The sequence below is a fragment of the Ananas comosus genome, linkage group 3 (assembly GCF_001540865.1).
Source record: "Ananas comosus cultivar F153 linkage group 3, ASM154086v1, whole genome shotgun sequence".
Classification (NCBI taxonomy): domain Eukaryota; kingdom Viridiplantae; phylum Streptophyta; class Magnoliopsida; order Poales; family Bromeliaceae; genus Ananas; species Ananas comosus.
The window spans coordinates 14,114,164-14,127,823 of record NC_033623.1 but is presented as its reverse complement, the minus strand read 5'-3'; the positions used below and the strand labels follow the sequence as shown (position 1 = coordinate 14,127,823).

The following is a 13,660-nucleotide window of genomic DNA, read 5'->3' as shown; positions in this document are numbered from 1 at the left end:
TGAAATAAATGAAGCGGATAGCGTGTTATCTATCTCTCAAAAAAAAAAAAAAAGTCTCGACCACGTTAACGGCTTTGAAGCAAATGTACCACACTATATTTAGGTGCGACAAAACTAAGACCTGATCACCAAGTTGATCGACCAAAGTCTTATACTGAAAATAATCAAATCCGAATATAAAATCTCTTTCGACAAAACTAAGACCTGATCACCAAGACAACAAAAGCTTGATATATATCATGTTATTTAAAAGATTATCTTAGAACCATATTGGATATCGGATATTGGGCTTCATGCTATTAAACTCCATTTCCAAAATTTGGTCCAATTCGCCCATTAGTCTTGGATAGCGGGCCCTCGAAATGCTACGTTGCTACAGTATCAGTGTTATCAGAGCCTCTTAAACCTTGATTTGACTTTAACACCTTGAGTTAAGTAATTATTATTATTACATTTTTCTTAATTAATTAACGCAATGTTGTCTCGTAGTTACAACAGGGCTGACACAGCACGTGCTCTGGTGGTCTTGGTCCTTTCTCTGATTCCGTATACATTTCCCTGGGAAAAACAAGAGAGATAGAGATAAGAGATATATATATAGAGAGAGAGAGAGAGAGAAAGAGAGAGAGAGGGAGAGAGAGGCTATGTATGCATGTACGTACGCACGTAGGTACGTACGTATGTATGTATGTATGCACTACATTAGCAGTAGTAGTAATAGTAGTGGAGCAGTAGGGGCCAAACGCAACGCGAATATCGGCGGTCCTTGCGGGAAGCCGCGCGTGGCGGCTCATCAGCGCTTCTGCCTCGAATCGGAACTCTGATCAGGCCCCTCGATTCGCGCGAGACACCCCTCGATTGCAGCAGTTTGTAAATACGGTTCTTTGATTCCTTCTGCTACCCCTACCTAACCAAGAAGGTAGGAAGCACTTTTTTTTTTTTTTTTTTTTTTTTTTTTCTCTTACAGTGAATTGCACACTGGTGACTGTGTTTAACATGGCAAAAAATTTAAAGTAATGCTTCAATATTTCGTTCTAATTTTAACCGTTTATTTTTAATTAATAAAAAATTAAGATTTATGCATAAAAAAAAATGACTCGCTATTGCACAAGCAATACCGATTGCTAGGTATGTGAATCTAAAAATTTTTGGAAAAATGAAAGAGCTAATATTAAAAAGTTTTGCATATTACCCTTGAGTCCTGGAGAGACTGAGTTTTTAATTGGATTATCCATTTTGAATACCGGTTTAATAATAATTTGTTATTACATGGAGTCATAAATTTACTAATTTATAATTAAAAATTAATTTTCAAACATCGAAATTTAATGCACTATAACTTAAATTACAATTAATAAAATTACAATTAACAACTCAAACAGTTAATAAAATTTATTTTTTAAATATAATATAAATTAAATCTAAATTTATAATTTAAATTTGATTAATATTTTTGAAATTTAATGCTGCTTCTCAATATTGAATTAACAATTTCAACTTACTTTAAAATATAAAAATATTTTATTTAAATAAATAATAAAAGTTTATAACTACACTATAACTTAAATTACAATTTTAAGGAGATTAACATTTTTGAACTTTCATGTTAGTTTAATATTAAATTGATTGAATTGAAATGCTTACTCATTTAAATATAATTTTTTAAAAAAATTTAAATTTAATTTATACAACTATAAATATAAAGTTTAAACTCAAGTTAAATTTTAAATTCGAATTTATAAAGATTTATCACTTATCAAATGAAGATTTGTTGGATATTATCAAATTTGATAATTAGCTAATACATATTTTCAAATATCATCTTTAGATTGATTGGTAATCTGTTGAGCAAGTTACTATCGTAAAAGTCAATCCTAACCTCAAAAATTGAATGATCATATTTAAATTGCCCGGTATATTGAAATATTTCTCAAAAACTTATATTACGTGTAGATAAAAAATACGGTATATAAATATTTTTTATTATATAGCTTATTTATTTTTTATAATATTTTATATATATATCATAATGAATCCATTATGATTAATTTTTATATATCTCCATATTCCTTGTTCCAGTTTGTACTGTTTATATGCTTTTGCTCAACTTCGTTTTATGTAGTAGTGAGTGTTAAAAAAAAGTTTTGACTCATGAGCTGGTTGGAGCTTGGCTTATTTTCAGCCCAAAGAGAGTGGACGCTCGAGTTTGATTAAACGAGTCAGGTTTGAGTTAGACTTAGCCCCCTTGCGTTCGGCTCGAAATGAATTGATATTGTACAATTATCTAAAAATTTAGCATTTGGTAATTAAAACAAATCTTAAATGTTTTTAACTTGTAGTGACTAATAAGTGGCCTCTGTCTTGCTGGGTTGTGAGTTCAAGTTCTACAACTATAATGCATCTGAGTATTTATTATAAATTGAACTGTTTTTTTTTTAGAGATAGGTTTAGACATAAATTTAGCTGAAAATGTAAATCAATTAGGATTCGAACTTGGGTCACGAGTATCAACTACCAAGTCCTTTGCTACTTGCTTTAGGGACGGTCAGTATTAGAAGTTGAACTGTTGAATTTAAAAAGGATGAGATGGTTAGTTAGTATTATGTTCACGTACTAATGGATGGGCGACAAACAATAATATATTCATCAAACTTTATAAATAAAGTAAAATATGTATTAAAAAAAAAAAAGTTGATGTTTCAGTGATTCAGTTTGGTCAATTAACTTTCGCAGACAATCGGTGATTATAGACAAAGAAGGATTTTAAATTTCACTATAGTATTTTAAAATCCATTTGACTACAACTAGACATGTTGGATTGCATTTTGGAATTTAAGAGACACCTAATTAATACCCTCAACTTGGAAGGTACGTTCGAGCAAAGATTATCATATCCTGCTGTTTAGACAGCAACAACGTAACAAAATAAACATAAATAAAATAAATAATATATTGTGGGGCAAAGCTTTTTGTCGACTATATATATCTACATCATCTGCATTTTGATACCACATTGTAGGGCCAGGATTGCTTCTTATTATCATCAGGAAAGATCAATCAAATCAGTTTACACTTTACACAACAACACACGCCTTAGTTAAGCTACCTGGCACATAATTAACACACCAATTTTATTCGCATTTGCTTGTCACATCAATGAATAATTATAGTATTCTGCAAGCTTAATAACTCGCTTAATTAATTTTGACCATGACTGGTTAAGGAAAGGGATGTATGTACAATAACCTTGTTTAACAAGTAACTAGAAAGGCAACAACAACACTCTATTAGGGAACAAAAATTCTATGGCGAATATGCCGTATGCAAAGAATGGTTGCCATGATCTTGTTTGTTCCCATGTCTTTTCAATTCAGATTATCAAATTAATTAAGAACTATTTAAGAAAACTTGATTACTGATATTAATTGAAAGTACTAAATGGAAGTAAGCTAACAAATTTTTTTTTTTTTTGAGAGAGAAAGATAGCATGCATGCTGCATGCTTCGTTTATTTTATTTAGAAATAAATTTAGCAGAAAAATATGAATTAATTACAATTTGAACTTGGGTCTTGAATACCAACCACCAAATCCTTTTGCCACTTGCGCTAGGAACGGTCGGTTAAGCTAACAATTTTTTACATACGAGAATTTTGAATTTTTTTTTTTGTTTATCTGAGACTGGAGCTTAGTGTTTTCATTGGCCGAAATTAATACTATAATTACTATTGCTGCGTTTATCTTAGAAGTGGACTGCAAATTAATGCACTTGCCGAATTGATCTCTTATAAAGAATAGTTCATCAGTGATTCTACCACTTATTTCTTACAATTCGATCTACAACTTCTTTATCCAAGAGTCTATATTTTTTTACATGCCTTATCACATATTTTTTTGTTAAAAATTAAAAAGGAATTGATAAATCCTACCGTTAAGGTTTTGATAATGATTATGGAAATTACAACTTTTTCTTTCTTTTTTTATATTTGTTGTAGACTAAGTAATTTTTTTTTATTTTATTACGTAAGTACTCTATAGGTTAATAATAAGCACCTACATCTCGCATCTTTACTCTGTTCCGGCACACCTGCGAGTCAAAGCTTTCAGGACTCGCGAATTAAATAACCTCAGCCTTTTTGGTTGCAGATTTCGGTGAAAAAGATTTGAGATCATTGACAAAACTTCAAAATATATATATATATATATATATAGAGAGAGAGAGAGAGAGAGAGAGAGAGATATTAAAAAAAGGAAAAGAAGAAGGAGAGAGAGAGGGGGGATTAAAAAATTGGTGAGATTCCATCTCAATCTTAGGCTGCGTAGGTTCTAATGCGTCCAGCACATACCTTAATGCATTCTTAATTTATTTGCATCCCTTACAAGGAATAATTGTTCCTTAACAAGCCCTTTTTATATACAATTAATTCTCCCTCTGGTGCCATTTCACTGTATATCATTCCCCGATTCATTCCTTTGGTATAGTTCCCCTTTGTTTCTGCCTCGGCAGTACTGTTACAAGTGTGAAGCTGCAAAAGAGAAATAGAGAAATAGAGAGATAAAGAGAGAGAGAGAGAGAGAGAGAGAGTGGTCTAGAGGAAATAATGGAGCTCGACGAGGAAAGCTTCTTCTTACAGGAGCTCTTGAGGCCGCGTTTGACGCCAGGCGGCTTCGTCAAGTCAGACCGCCAGGGAAGCGACGTCTTCTCATCGAGCGAGTAAGGCCGGCCCATGCAGAGGGTGCAGAGGGAAGAGTCTCGANGAAGGGACCGCCAGACTGAACTGCTTCGGCGGACCGCAGTTTGCGCCGGAGCCCAACTTCGATTGCCTCAGCGAAGTCTGCAGCCCGTTTGCTGCCGCCGGCCTGTGCGGCTCGTCGGCACCGCCGGCGGCGGCGGCGGCGGCGGCGGCGGCGGCGCATGCTGCCATCCACGAGGAGATGAGCTGCGGCGGCGCCTCCGGAGGCGGTCGGAATATCTGCAAGGCCGAGCAGAAGCAGTCGGCCGGCACGCCGGAGCCGCTGATGCTCGCCGCCAGCTCTTGCCTCGAGAGAAAGAACGCCAGGCCGAAGAAGGCGGACGGCCTGCCTTCCAAGAACCTGATGGCGGAGAGGCGGCGGAGAAAGCGGCTCAACGATCGGCTCTCCATGCTCCGATCCGTCGTGCCCAAGATCAGCAAGGTAATGTTAATATGACTAAAAGTGCCTGTTCGGACGTGGCCTTATATATATATATATATATATGCTCACATACTCGTCCGGCCTATCAATTTGTAGATGGATAGAACGTCCATCCTCGGAGACACAATCGATTACATCAAAGAGCTCATGGCACGGATCAAAGCCCTGCAAGAGGAGGCCGAGGCCGAGTCCGATCCGCGGAACCGGCCGAATCAGTTAGGTGCCTTGAAGGATCAGCTGAATCCGAGTGAGACGACGCTCATGAGGAGCTCCACCAAGGTAAATAAATTAATCTGCCGGCCGTGTTGCTCTCGATCGATCGTCAGTTTAGTAAATCCTTTTGTTCCTGTAACGATCGAGTGAAGGCCGTCGCATGCAGTTCGATGTCGAGAGGAGAGAGGGGGACACCCGCGTAGAGGTTTGCTGCGCGGCGAAGCCCGGGTTGTTGCTTTCGATGGTGAGCACGCTGGATGCTCTCGGTTTGGAGATCCATCAGTGTGTTGCGAGCTGCTTCAGTGATTTTGGGATGCAAGCTTCTTGCTTGGAAGTAAGATTAGCTGCAACATCGATCTCTCTATTTCAGGAGCTGTTTGTTTATTTATTTCTTTTGTTTTTGTTAATGCTTATGGTGGTTATTAGGACAAGGAGCAAACAGAGCTCATCAGCTCTGAAGAGATAAAGCAAGCTCTCTTCAGGAATGCAGGTTACGGCGGGAGGTCTCTTTAGTTAGGAGTTCGGAGCTAGAAGAAGAGAAGCCGCAGTGGGGGAGAACTTGAAGAAGCTCTTGTTTTGGGTGCGAGAATTGAGAGATGGGCTTGAATTAATGACTAGAGCTGACTCATTTGTTGTAAGCATCGTGCTAAACAACGGATGCTTAATTTGTTCCTTTTTCGCGGATTGTAGTATCTTTTGGTACCGTTTGCATTGCTCTTCCTGCAACGGAATTTACAAATTAGAAGTGTTTTTTCGATGCCTAAACCAAAAGCTTCAGTTTAGAGTTTTCGTTTTTGCCGCAGAAACGAAGCTATTCACATGATTTTACCATATGTAGCATTTCTTCTGATTAATAAACAGCACCACCATCTTCGGAATAAGTTCTTCGTAAACACGGGTTTCTATATCAGACAATTGCTCTAGGTACTTTTCAAGGATAATAAATTAAAAAGTACATATGTTCTCTGTTCCAAATCAATCAAAATTCCATTGCTAGAAATGGTTAGGGGACATGTAGGCTACTGATCTGTAAAGTATAAGAAACCAAAAGGTGCAAACCTTTTTACCGTTTTATCTTGTAGCTTCACATGACTATTATGCTGAACTACTTAGATTGAAAATTGCAAGATTTGTGGCAGCTCAGTAATGCTCTTGTAACAAGGTGTCATTAATCTCAAGTGCGTTCATGCGCATGCGATTATCCGTTCTGTGATGATAAACTATTTTTTACAAATTTTAAATGTTAAGGAATGAGAAATTGTTCTCCCTAATCAAATCTCTCTCCCTGTTTAACTGCCAGGAATTTGTACTTGTTAGCTTCTATTTTCTTATATATCTCTTGGCTCTTGTTAGGCTCGTTTTCATTTTGTTCAAAAAAGGTATTCTCCCTAAAGTTTCTAGCGAAAATTGTATACATGCATTATATACAATTTGAGTTCTTTGTTTTCATTTAAGAGCAGTAATTGAGGCCCTCTGTTTAAATAGATCATGCGATTATTGTCAAATATATTGCTCGTAGTATTCAAAATTTGATATTTTGTCTAATTAAGCTTTTTATACCTGGATGTTACATGATAAGCCAAAACTTTGGAGAGTTAATGTAAAGGTTTAGATGTTTAGATATGATTTGGGCATTGATTACTGGTCTTGGGCCGAAAATCAGGCCCAGGGCCCCAACGGCCCATTAACTCCCCATGTCCGCTTTAGCCTTTTAACTTTGTCCTCTTGTTTCCAATTATTTTATATATTGAATTTTTTATTTTTATTAAAAAGAATCAGATGGTTTGTAATTTTAAATTGTAAATTTAAAATGTGAAAGGCATGTATATAGAGTCAAAGAAATGCAAACCGGCCTAACCACTGCAAAACGGTTTTTTCCACCACCAGATCAGAATAGTCCACGTGGCAAGCCGTGGAAGCCCCTCGGTTCCAGGTGCGATCAGGACCGTCAATTATTTTGAACTGAGAACAGTTATAACGAGAAAGGAGCCGCATAAACCAAACCGAGCCAGGCCATGACAAGCGTGCAAAATGCAAAGCCACTTAGGCTACGGAAAAAAAAAAAAAAACCCTTTCTTTGTGTGATATTTAGGATTGCTTGAGATGGGTCAGTGTGGGTCGAGGAAGAGAGGAGGAGTTGAGGAGCGGGCGGAGGGATCGGTGACGGATAAGATGCGGTGCCTCGCGGTGGCGAAGGAGCACAGGTCGAGGTTCTACATCTTTAGGAGATGTTTGGTGATGCTTCTGTGTTGGCCTAAGTACGGAAAGTATTAAGCTTTTCGACCGGTTTTTTTCTCAAGTCTTATAATGTTCTGAGATGTGAATGAATTTATTTAATTTAATGAAACCTTATTGTTCTCGAGATGATGCTTTTCTTGCATGTTCTATCATTGCGCTTCTCTTTCCTTTGCTTTGTGGTAGTTCAATCTAATAAACTTTGCAGATGAGTGACTTAAATTAATTTCTATTTTGTTTAGCGAATAAAATGAAGGGCTGTTATTACATAGATACAACAACGTTGAAGCTGAAGCAAGAATTAAACAAGTGTTGCTACATATATACTATCACCAAGTGCTTTGAGCAATACCTTTCACACCTAATTGAGAACAAGAATAAGGTCAAGCTCCGAGTCATAGTTGTTTCACTTGGATATATACCTCACTCTCGATGCACCTTCCAAAATCAAATAACCAAGGTACATCACCTGAATACTGGAAGAAGATAACTTATTCGCGCAATCCTCGTAGAAATATTTAATATCATAACTGCATTAAAACGTAATTTCTTATCTGTGAATTATATTCTAGTTGTATAAATGTTGCTATACGTAGGTCGATTGGAGCAAAGAACGAGGGAATCTTTGTCTGACTATACAAAGAAGAGCATCTGAGTGCAATAAGTTAATGCCCGGCCACTGACAATGCTCATTGTATTGAATTTTACCTGCTCTCATTTATGTACAGTTACTACTCTTCAGCAACCCTCATATATAGTCATTTTCCTGCACTACACTACACATACATGAAAATGTTTGGTTCCAGTGAACCCATAGAGACACATCGAATAATGTATTAGGAAATGGTGATCTACATTTCATCCATCAATGTATACTTCTGGGGGGAAATGAAAGGGTATTTGCTATTAATTATTCGAAAAAAAAATATAATAAACAAAAGAGAGCTCACGCCTGGAAGAGAACCTCCGTCAACTTTAGTTTAGCAGGATCTTTCAATTGTTTATGATTAAAGCAAAACAAGACGAGGTAAAGGATAGATTTCGACAAGAATCGCTAGCATTGTGATATTCTATTGAAAATTAAGAATATGAGTTTAATTATGCTCTGTATTTAAAATTGTGTAATCGATCACTAAATATTTTCTAGTAAAAAAAAAAACCGAAAATTTTGAAGAAACATAACCAGGACAAATGGACTAGGTAGTAAAATTTTCCCAGGTACAAGTGAGCTGCAGTAGTTGACTTGCAATTATGTTTGTAGTAGTAAAACAATGGTATGTTGTGGATGCATGGGAAACACTGAAAGCCTTGAGTTTTTCAAATGATGTACTAATAAATAGGATAGTAATCGGCCATATATATATCTAGCACAATTGATTAAGAATTTGATGGTTGGTATTCAATATTCCAAGTTCAAAGCTAAATTATTTCATATTTGTAGCTGAGTTCATTCTAAAACTAAATGAATAAAACTGATAACTTGCTACCTTCTTTTTTTTAAAAAAAAAAACAATAATGAAACATCAGACAAGAATCAAAACATACCTCTGAAGTTTTCTGGTAGTTAGTTACAAGAAGGGAGAAATTAAGGCCATAGCATGATATGAAAGAATACTAAGATATTGGCACGACTCAATCAGAACACCGCTCTCATTAGATCAGTAGCACGTCCTGAGTGAGTCGAACCAACATCGCAGTAGCATTTCATTCTTAGCACTCGTCTTCTTCAATTGTATACGTATCAATAGAGAGATGGAGAGAAGGAAAAATATATGGGCACCAAACGGCAATGGCATGTATATATAGCATAGAGAGGGAGAGAGTGGTGGGTGTAGGGAATCTCTCTCCCTTGAATTTAAGGAGCTTAATCTGCATGTAGGATGGACCATGTTCATGTTCAAAATGCCTAGCTACAAAACTTTAAAGACAAGCTCCAGCATTAATGGAAAACTGTGTTTGTTTCTCTCCCTCCAGTACCTGCAGCAAAGAAAAAGTAGTTTGGGCAATAAATAAGATCCCGGTTTTCTTGTGAACTTGGCCAGAATTTATTGATAGTGTGCAGGTCTTCGTTACCGTTGCATATTCTGCATCACTGCTTTGGATTTAGCTCCATGCCTTTGCTACTCATGAGTGAGTTCTCACCTCTCACCTATTCATGGGAACTGTAGCATGTGAAGAGAGAGCGATTGATTGCGAGGGGACATGCAAGCGCCTTGTTATTGGGGAATAAATGTTGGGGATGTGATTGTGACCTGCATTAAGGGAGTTTGTAGATATCTAGCTCAGCATGGGATCGAGGGTATTGTCTGTATAGAGGCGAAGGGGTAGCAAATGAATGAAAAATTGATCAGGTGTTCACTGAAAATTAAATTTTTACATAATAATCTCTTTTAACAAATTTGACTAAAATAACCGACCGTCTATAAAGTAAGTGACAAAAAGTTTGGTGGTTGATACCCGAGATCCAAATTCGAATCTTAGTTGATTCATATTTTCAGCTAAATTTATTTTTAAATAAAATAAACGAACTGGATAGCGTGCTATTTATCTTCCAAAAAAAAAAGAAGAAAAAAGACTAAAATAAATATTAGAAACACAAGTGGCACAACATTGGTCTTAAGCGCCAGATTAAGCTTTTGGTCCGGGAAGGGGGTTTGGGTTCAAATCCCGCTGCCAACACTAAAAAGTTTTCATTGACATTTTATTTTATATATTTTAAACAATATGAGTTCATAATTGGTTAGAAATTTGATGACTGATTTTCAAAATTAATTAAAAATTTAATACCTTGTTTGTTTCTATACCAGATATCGCGATGAGTTAGCTATAATATATTTTATCCCAACTCAACTTCATTTTATCTAATAGTCTTGAATGCGTCACTACAAAAAAAACGGTCTATAGCGATACTTTTAAATATAGATACATGTCAAAAAAATACTGCTAAAATTACCGACACTTTTAAAAAGTGTTGCTATATGTGGGGTCGCTAGGTATATAATGACAGTTAAAGAGTGTCGCTATAACCTAAAAGAGTGCTGCTAATTTACCTATACTTATTTAAGCATTTAGCAACCGCCAAAACTCTATCTTGTTGGCTGCGATGGCGGAGGAGGACGACAGGAAAGGCTCTTCGTCTAGAATTTCAGTGGATTGAGTGAAGAGAGAAGAAAAGATGGTAATTGATTTTTCTTTTTTTTTTTCTTTTCTGTTTGTAATCGGACCAAATGGACTGGGTGTGGTGGATTGAGTAGAGTAATTTTTTATTTTTGGTTGGATTGGGCTTTATATTTAGGCATTAGCAGATGTTTTTTTTTAAGTTTTAGTATAAATGGGACACTTACTCAAAAGTGTCTCAAACATGTGTCCCCATAACCTAATTATGTTGTAGTGCGTCTAAATACCAAACTGAATCTAAATCCTGAATATCAAAGTTTTTTAAGAAGCAAAAATTAAAATTTTTTTTCTACAATTACATTAATAAAAAACTTATACCGAATAAGTTATTATTGGGTGACTTATTCCAACCTTCAAACATAGCCTAAGTTTTTATTGACATACTAAACTAAAATGAGTTCTTTACATTTTGACATTTTAAACAAAACGAGCTCGCGGCTGTAAAGATTGGATGGTTGATATTCATAATTTTAGTCCAAAATCTAATTATTTTACATTTCTAGATAAGTATATATTTTTTTAAAGAAATAAAGCAGATAGTCTATTATCTTTTTATCTAATAAAAAAAATTGAGCATGCTTCCATTCCTTGCATCATTAGTTGACAAATTCACACACACACACACACACACACACACACACACACACACACACACACGTATATAATCCGGCTAGTAGCACGGAAGCCTCTTTGTTACCAAATTATTTTTGATGATACGCTTTCAAATCAATGATCGATTTTATTAGACTAGATCTACATTAATTGAAAACTATATTTTATAATTTTTCAATAGCATTTATCGATTAAACGAGTAGTCTAAAAATAAACGATTGAAAATAAAAATTTTACAAAAAATAATGATAAAAAACTTGTATTTAAGAATAGATTTACTAATCTTACTCTAAATAGTAAAAATAAAAAATAAAAAAAATATTAGATTTAAATTATTTTACATTGTTAAATTTGTAAATGCATTACATCGGAAGTCGAGACTCTTACCAAATGTTTGCCAAAAATGAATGAAACGGTAATTTTACCCCGAATTGGATTCGGGTCCTCCCTTCTCACTGAGATCTGATTGGATTCAATTCTTGGTCTGTTGCGAAGTTTCTACGTTCGGCTTAATCCGATCCGAACCAAACTAGATACAAGTAAATCTCTAATCTCAATCCGTCCGCGCCGTTACGACCCAGTCCGTGAAAGTCCAGGTCTAACAACCCCGAAGATACCGCAGCACCACCTAGGGCTTGTTTGTTTCAACGGAAGTGGGATGGAAGTGGGAAGGAGGAAGTGATTTTCGGTGAAAACAGACCACTTCCGCTGTTTGGTTCACCGTAATTTTATTACGCCCGAAAATCTAGTTCACACAAAATAAGAAAATTGACTTCGCCCTCCTATGGGGCGAAGTCAATTTCGGTGAGGTGAAAAGAGGCAAGAGTGGGAATTAATGTGTTAGGGTTACCCTCTTCTCTACCCTTTTCTCTCCCGAGTCCCGACCCAACTCCACATCACCATTTTTTTTTTTCTCAGTAGACACCACAAAAGAAAATTTGATCATGTCTAAAATATGATCAAATTTGGTTAGGTAAATTTTAATATATTTTTTATTTAATTTGTATATTTAGAAAATTATGAAAAATAAATTTGTTAAATGTTAATAATTTTTTAACTTTAGAATTTTATTTGTTGCATTATTATAATTTATATGCAAACAAATAATATAATTTTTTAAAATTTTATTTTATAATTATACATATATATAATTATATACATATCTAATTATATTAATTTTTATTTATTACAATTTATTATTCACTAAGTTACAAAATAGACAATGATATCACTTCGGAGGTAAGTATACCGGGGGTGGAGAGCTACACTTTTTACGCCATCTACTTCCTACCAAACAAATAACAGAACTCGCAGAACTGCACTTCCACAGTTAGAAACAAACAGCAGAAATGAATTAATTTTCACCCCAACTCCACTTCAACCCAAAGTCCACTTCCACCCCAAATTTACTTACGTTAAAACAAACATGCCCCTAGGGGAAATGAGCTGAGCTCGAGCGAGCTTATTTCGGTTCAAACTCGACTTGAAATTAATTTCAAGCCTAAATTTGAGCTCAAGCTTGATTTGAAATTAATTCGAGCCAAACTCGAGTGAGCCTAATTTGAAGTCGAGCGAGCTCAATCCCTAAACGAGCCGCTTAAAATTTTCAACATCATACGATCAATAATTTAATTTATATAAAATATTATCTATAATTTGATATAAAAGTATGCCTAATAGTTCAAAGTATAAAATAATTATATGAAATACGGTATTATAATATGAAGAAAAATAACTTATGTGTTGAATATCTAATCTTTTCAGCCTCATATATTTTCTCTTCCACTTTCAATCTCCATACTATTTCTTTTTATTTATACAGTCAAAAAATAAATAAATTATATATACAAATATTGGATTAAACTATCCAATCATATATAACTAAAATTAAAATTTTATATAAACAATAATTTTTTATTTTAAAAATATTCTATATATTTTTTCAAGCACAAGCCTGAGGCTTGGCCACTTGGGGTGAGAGATAGAGAAAAAGAAAGAGAAAAAGAGATTAGAAATTTAAAACTTTGTGAAAGTAAAAAAGAGAAAAAGTGTAAATTTAGTTGAATTTTGTTCTTTTGTTTGTCTATTAAGTTTATTTTTATGGACCAACAATATTGGTCCAATTTTAACTAAACTTAGATTACTTACTCAGTATATACATAATTAAAATATTATATATATATATATATATATATATATATATATATATATATATATAGGCCGTGGCTACTATACTATTATGAGTATTGG

General features: G+C 34.9%; 1 protein-coding gene across 1 annotated transcript; it reads left to right on the top strand.

Moving 5' to 3' along the window:
- LOC109707927 (transcription factor bHLH93-like) lies at positions 4,774 to 6,267 on the top strand. The gene is made up of 4 exons (XM_020229467.1): positions 4,774 to 5,173; positions 5,270 to 5,452; positions 5,553 to 5,720; positions 5,813 to 6,267. The coding sequence occupies exons 1-4, from the start codon at positions 4,934 to 4,936 to the stop codon at positions 5,897 to 5,899; spliced, it is 678 nt and encodes a 225-aa protein (XP_020085056.1). The 5' UTR covers positions 4,774 to 4,933; the 3' UTR covers positions 5,900 to 6,267.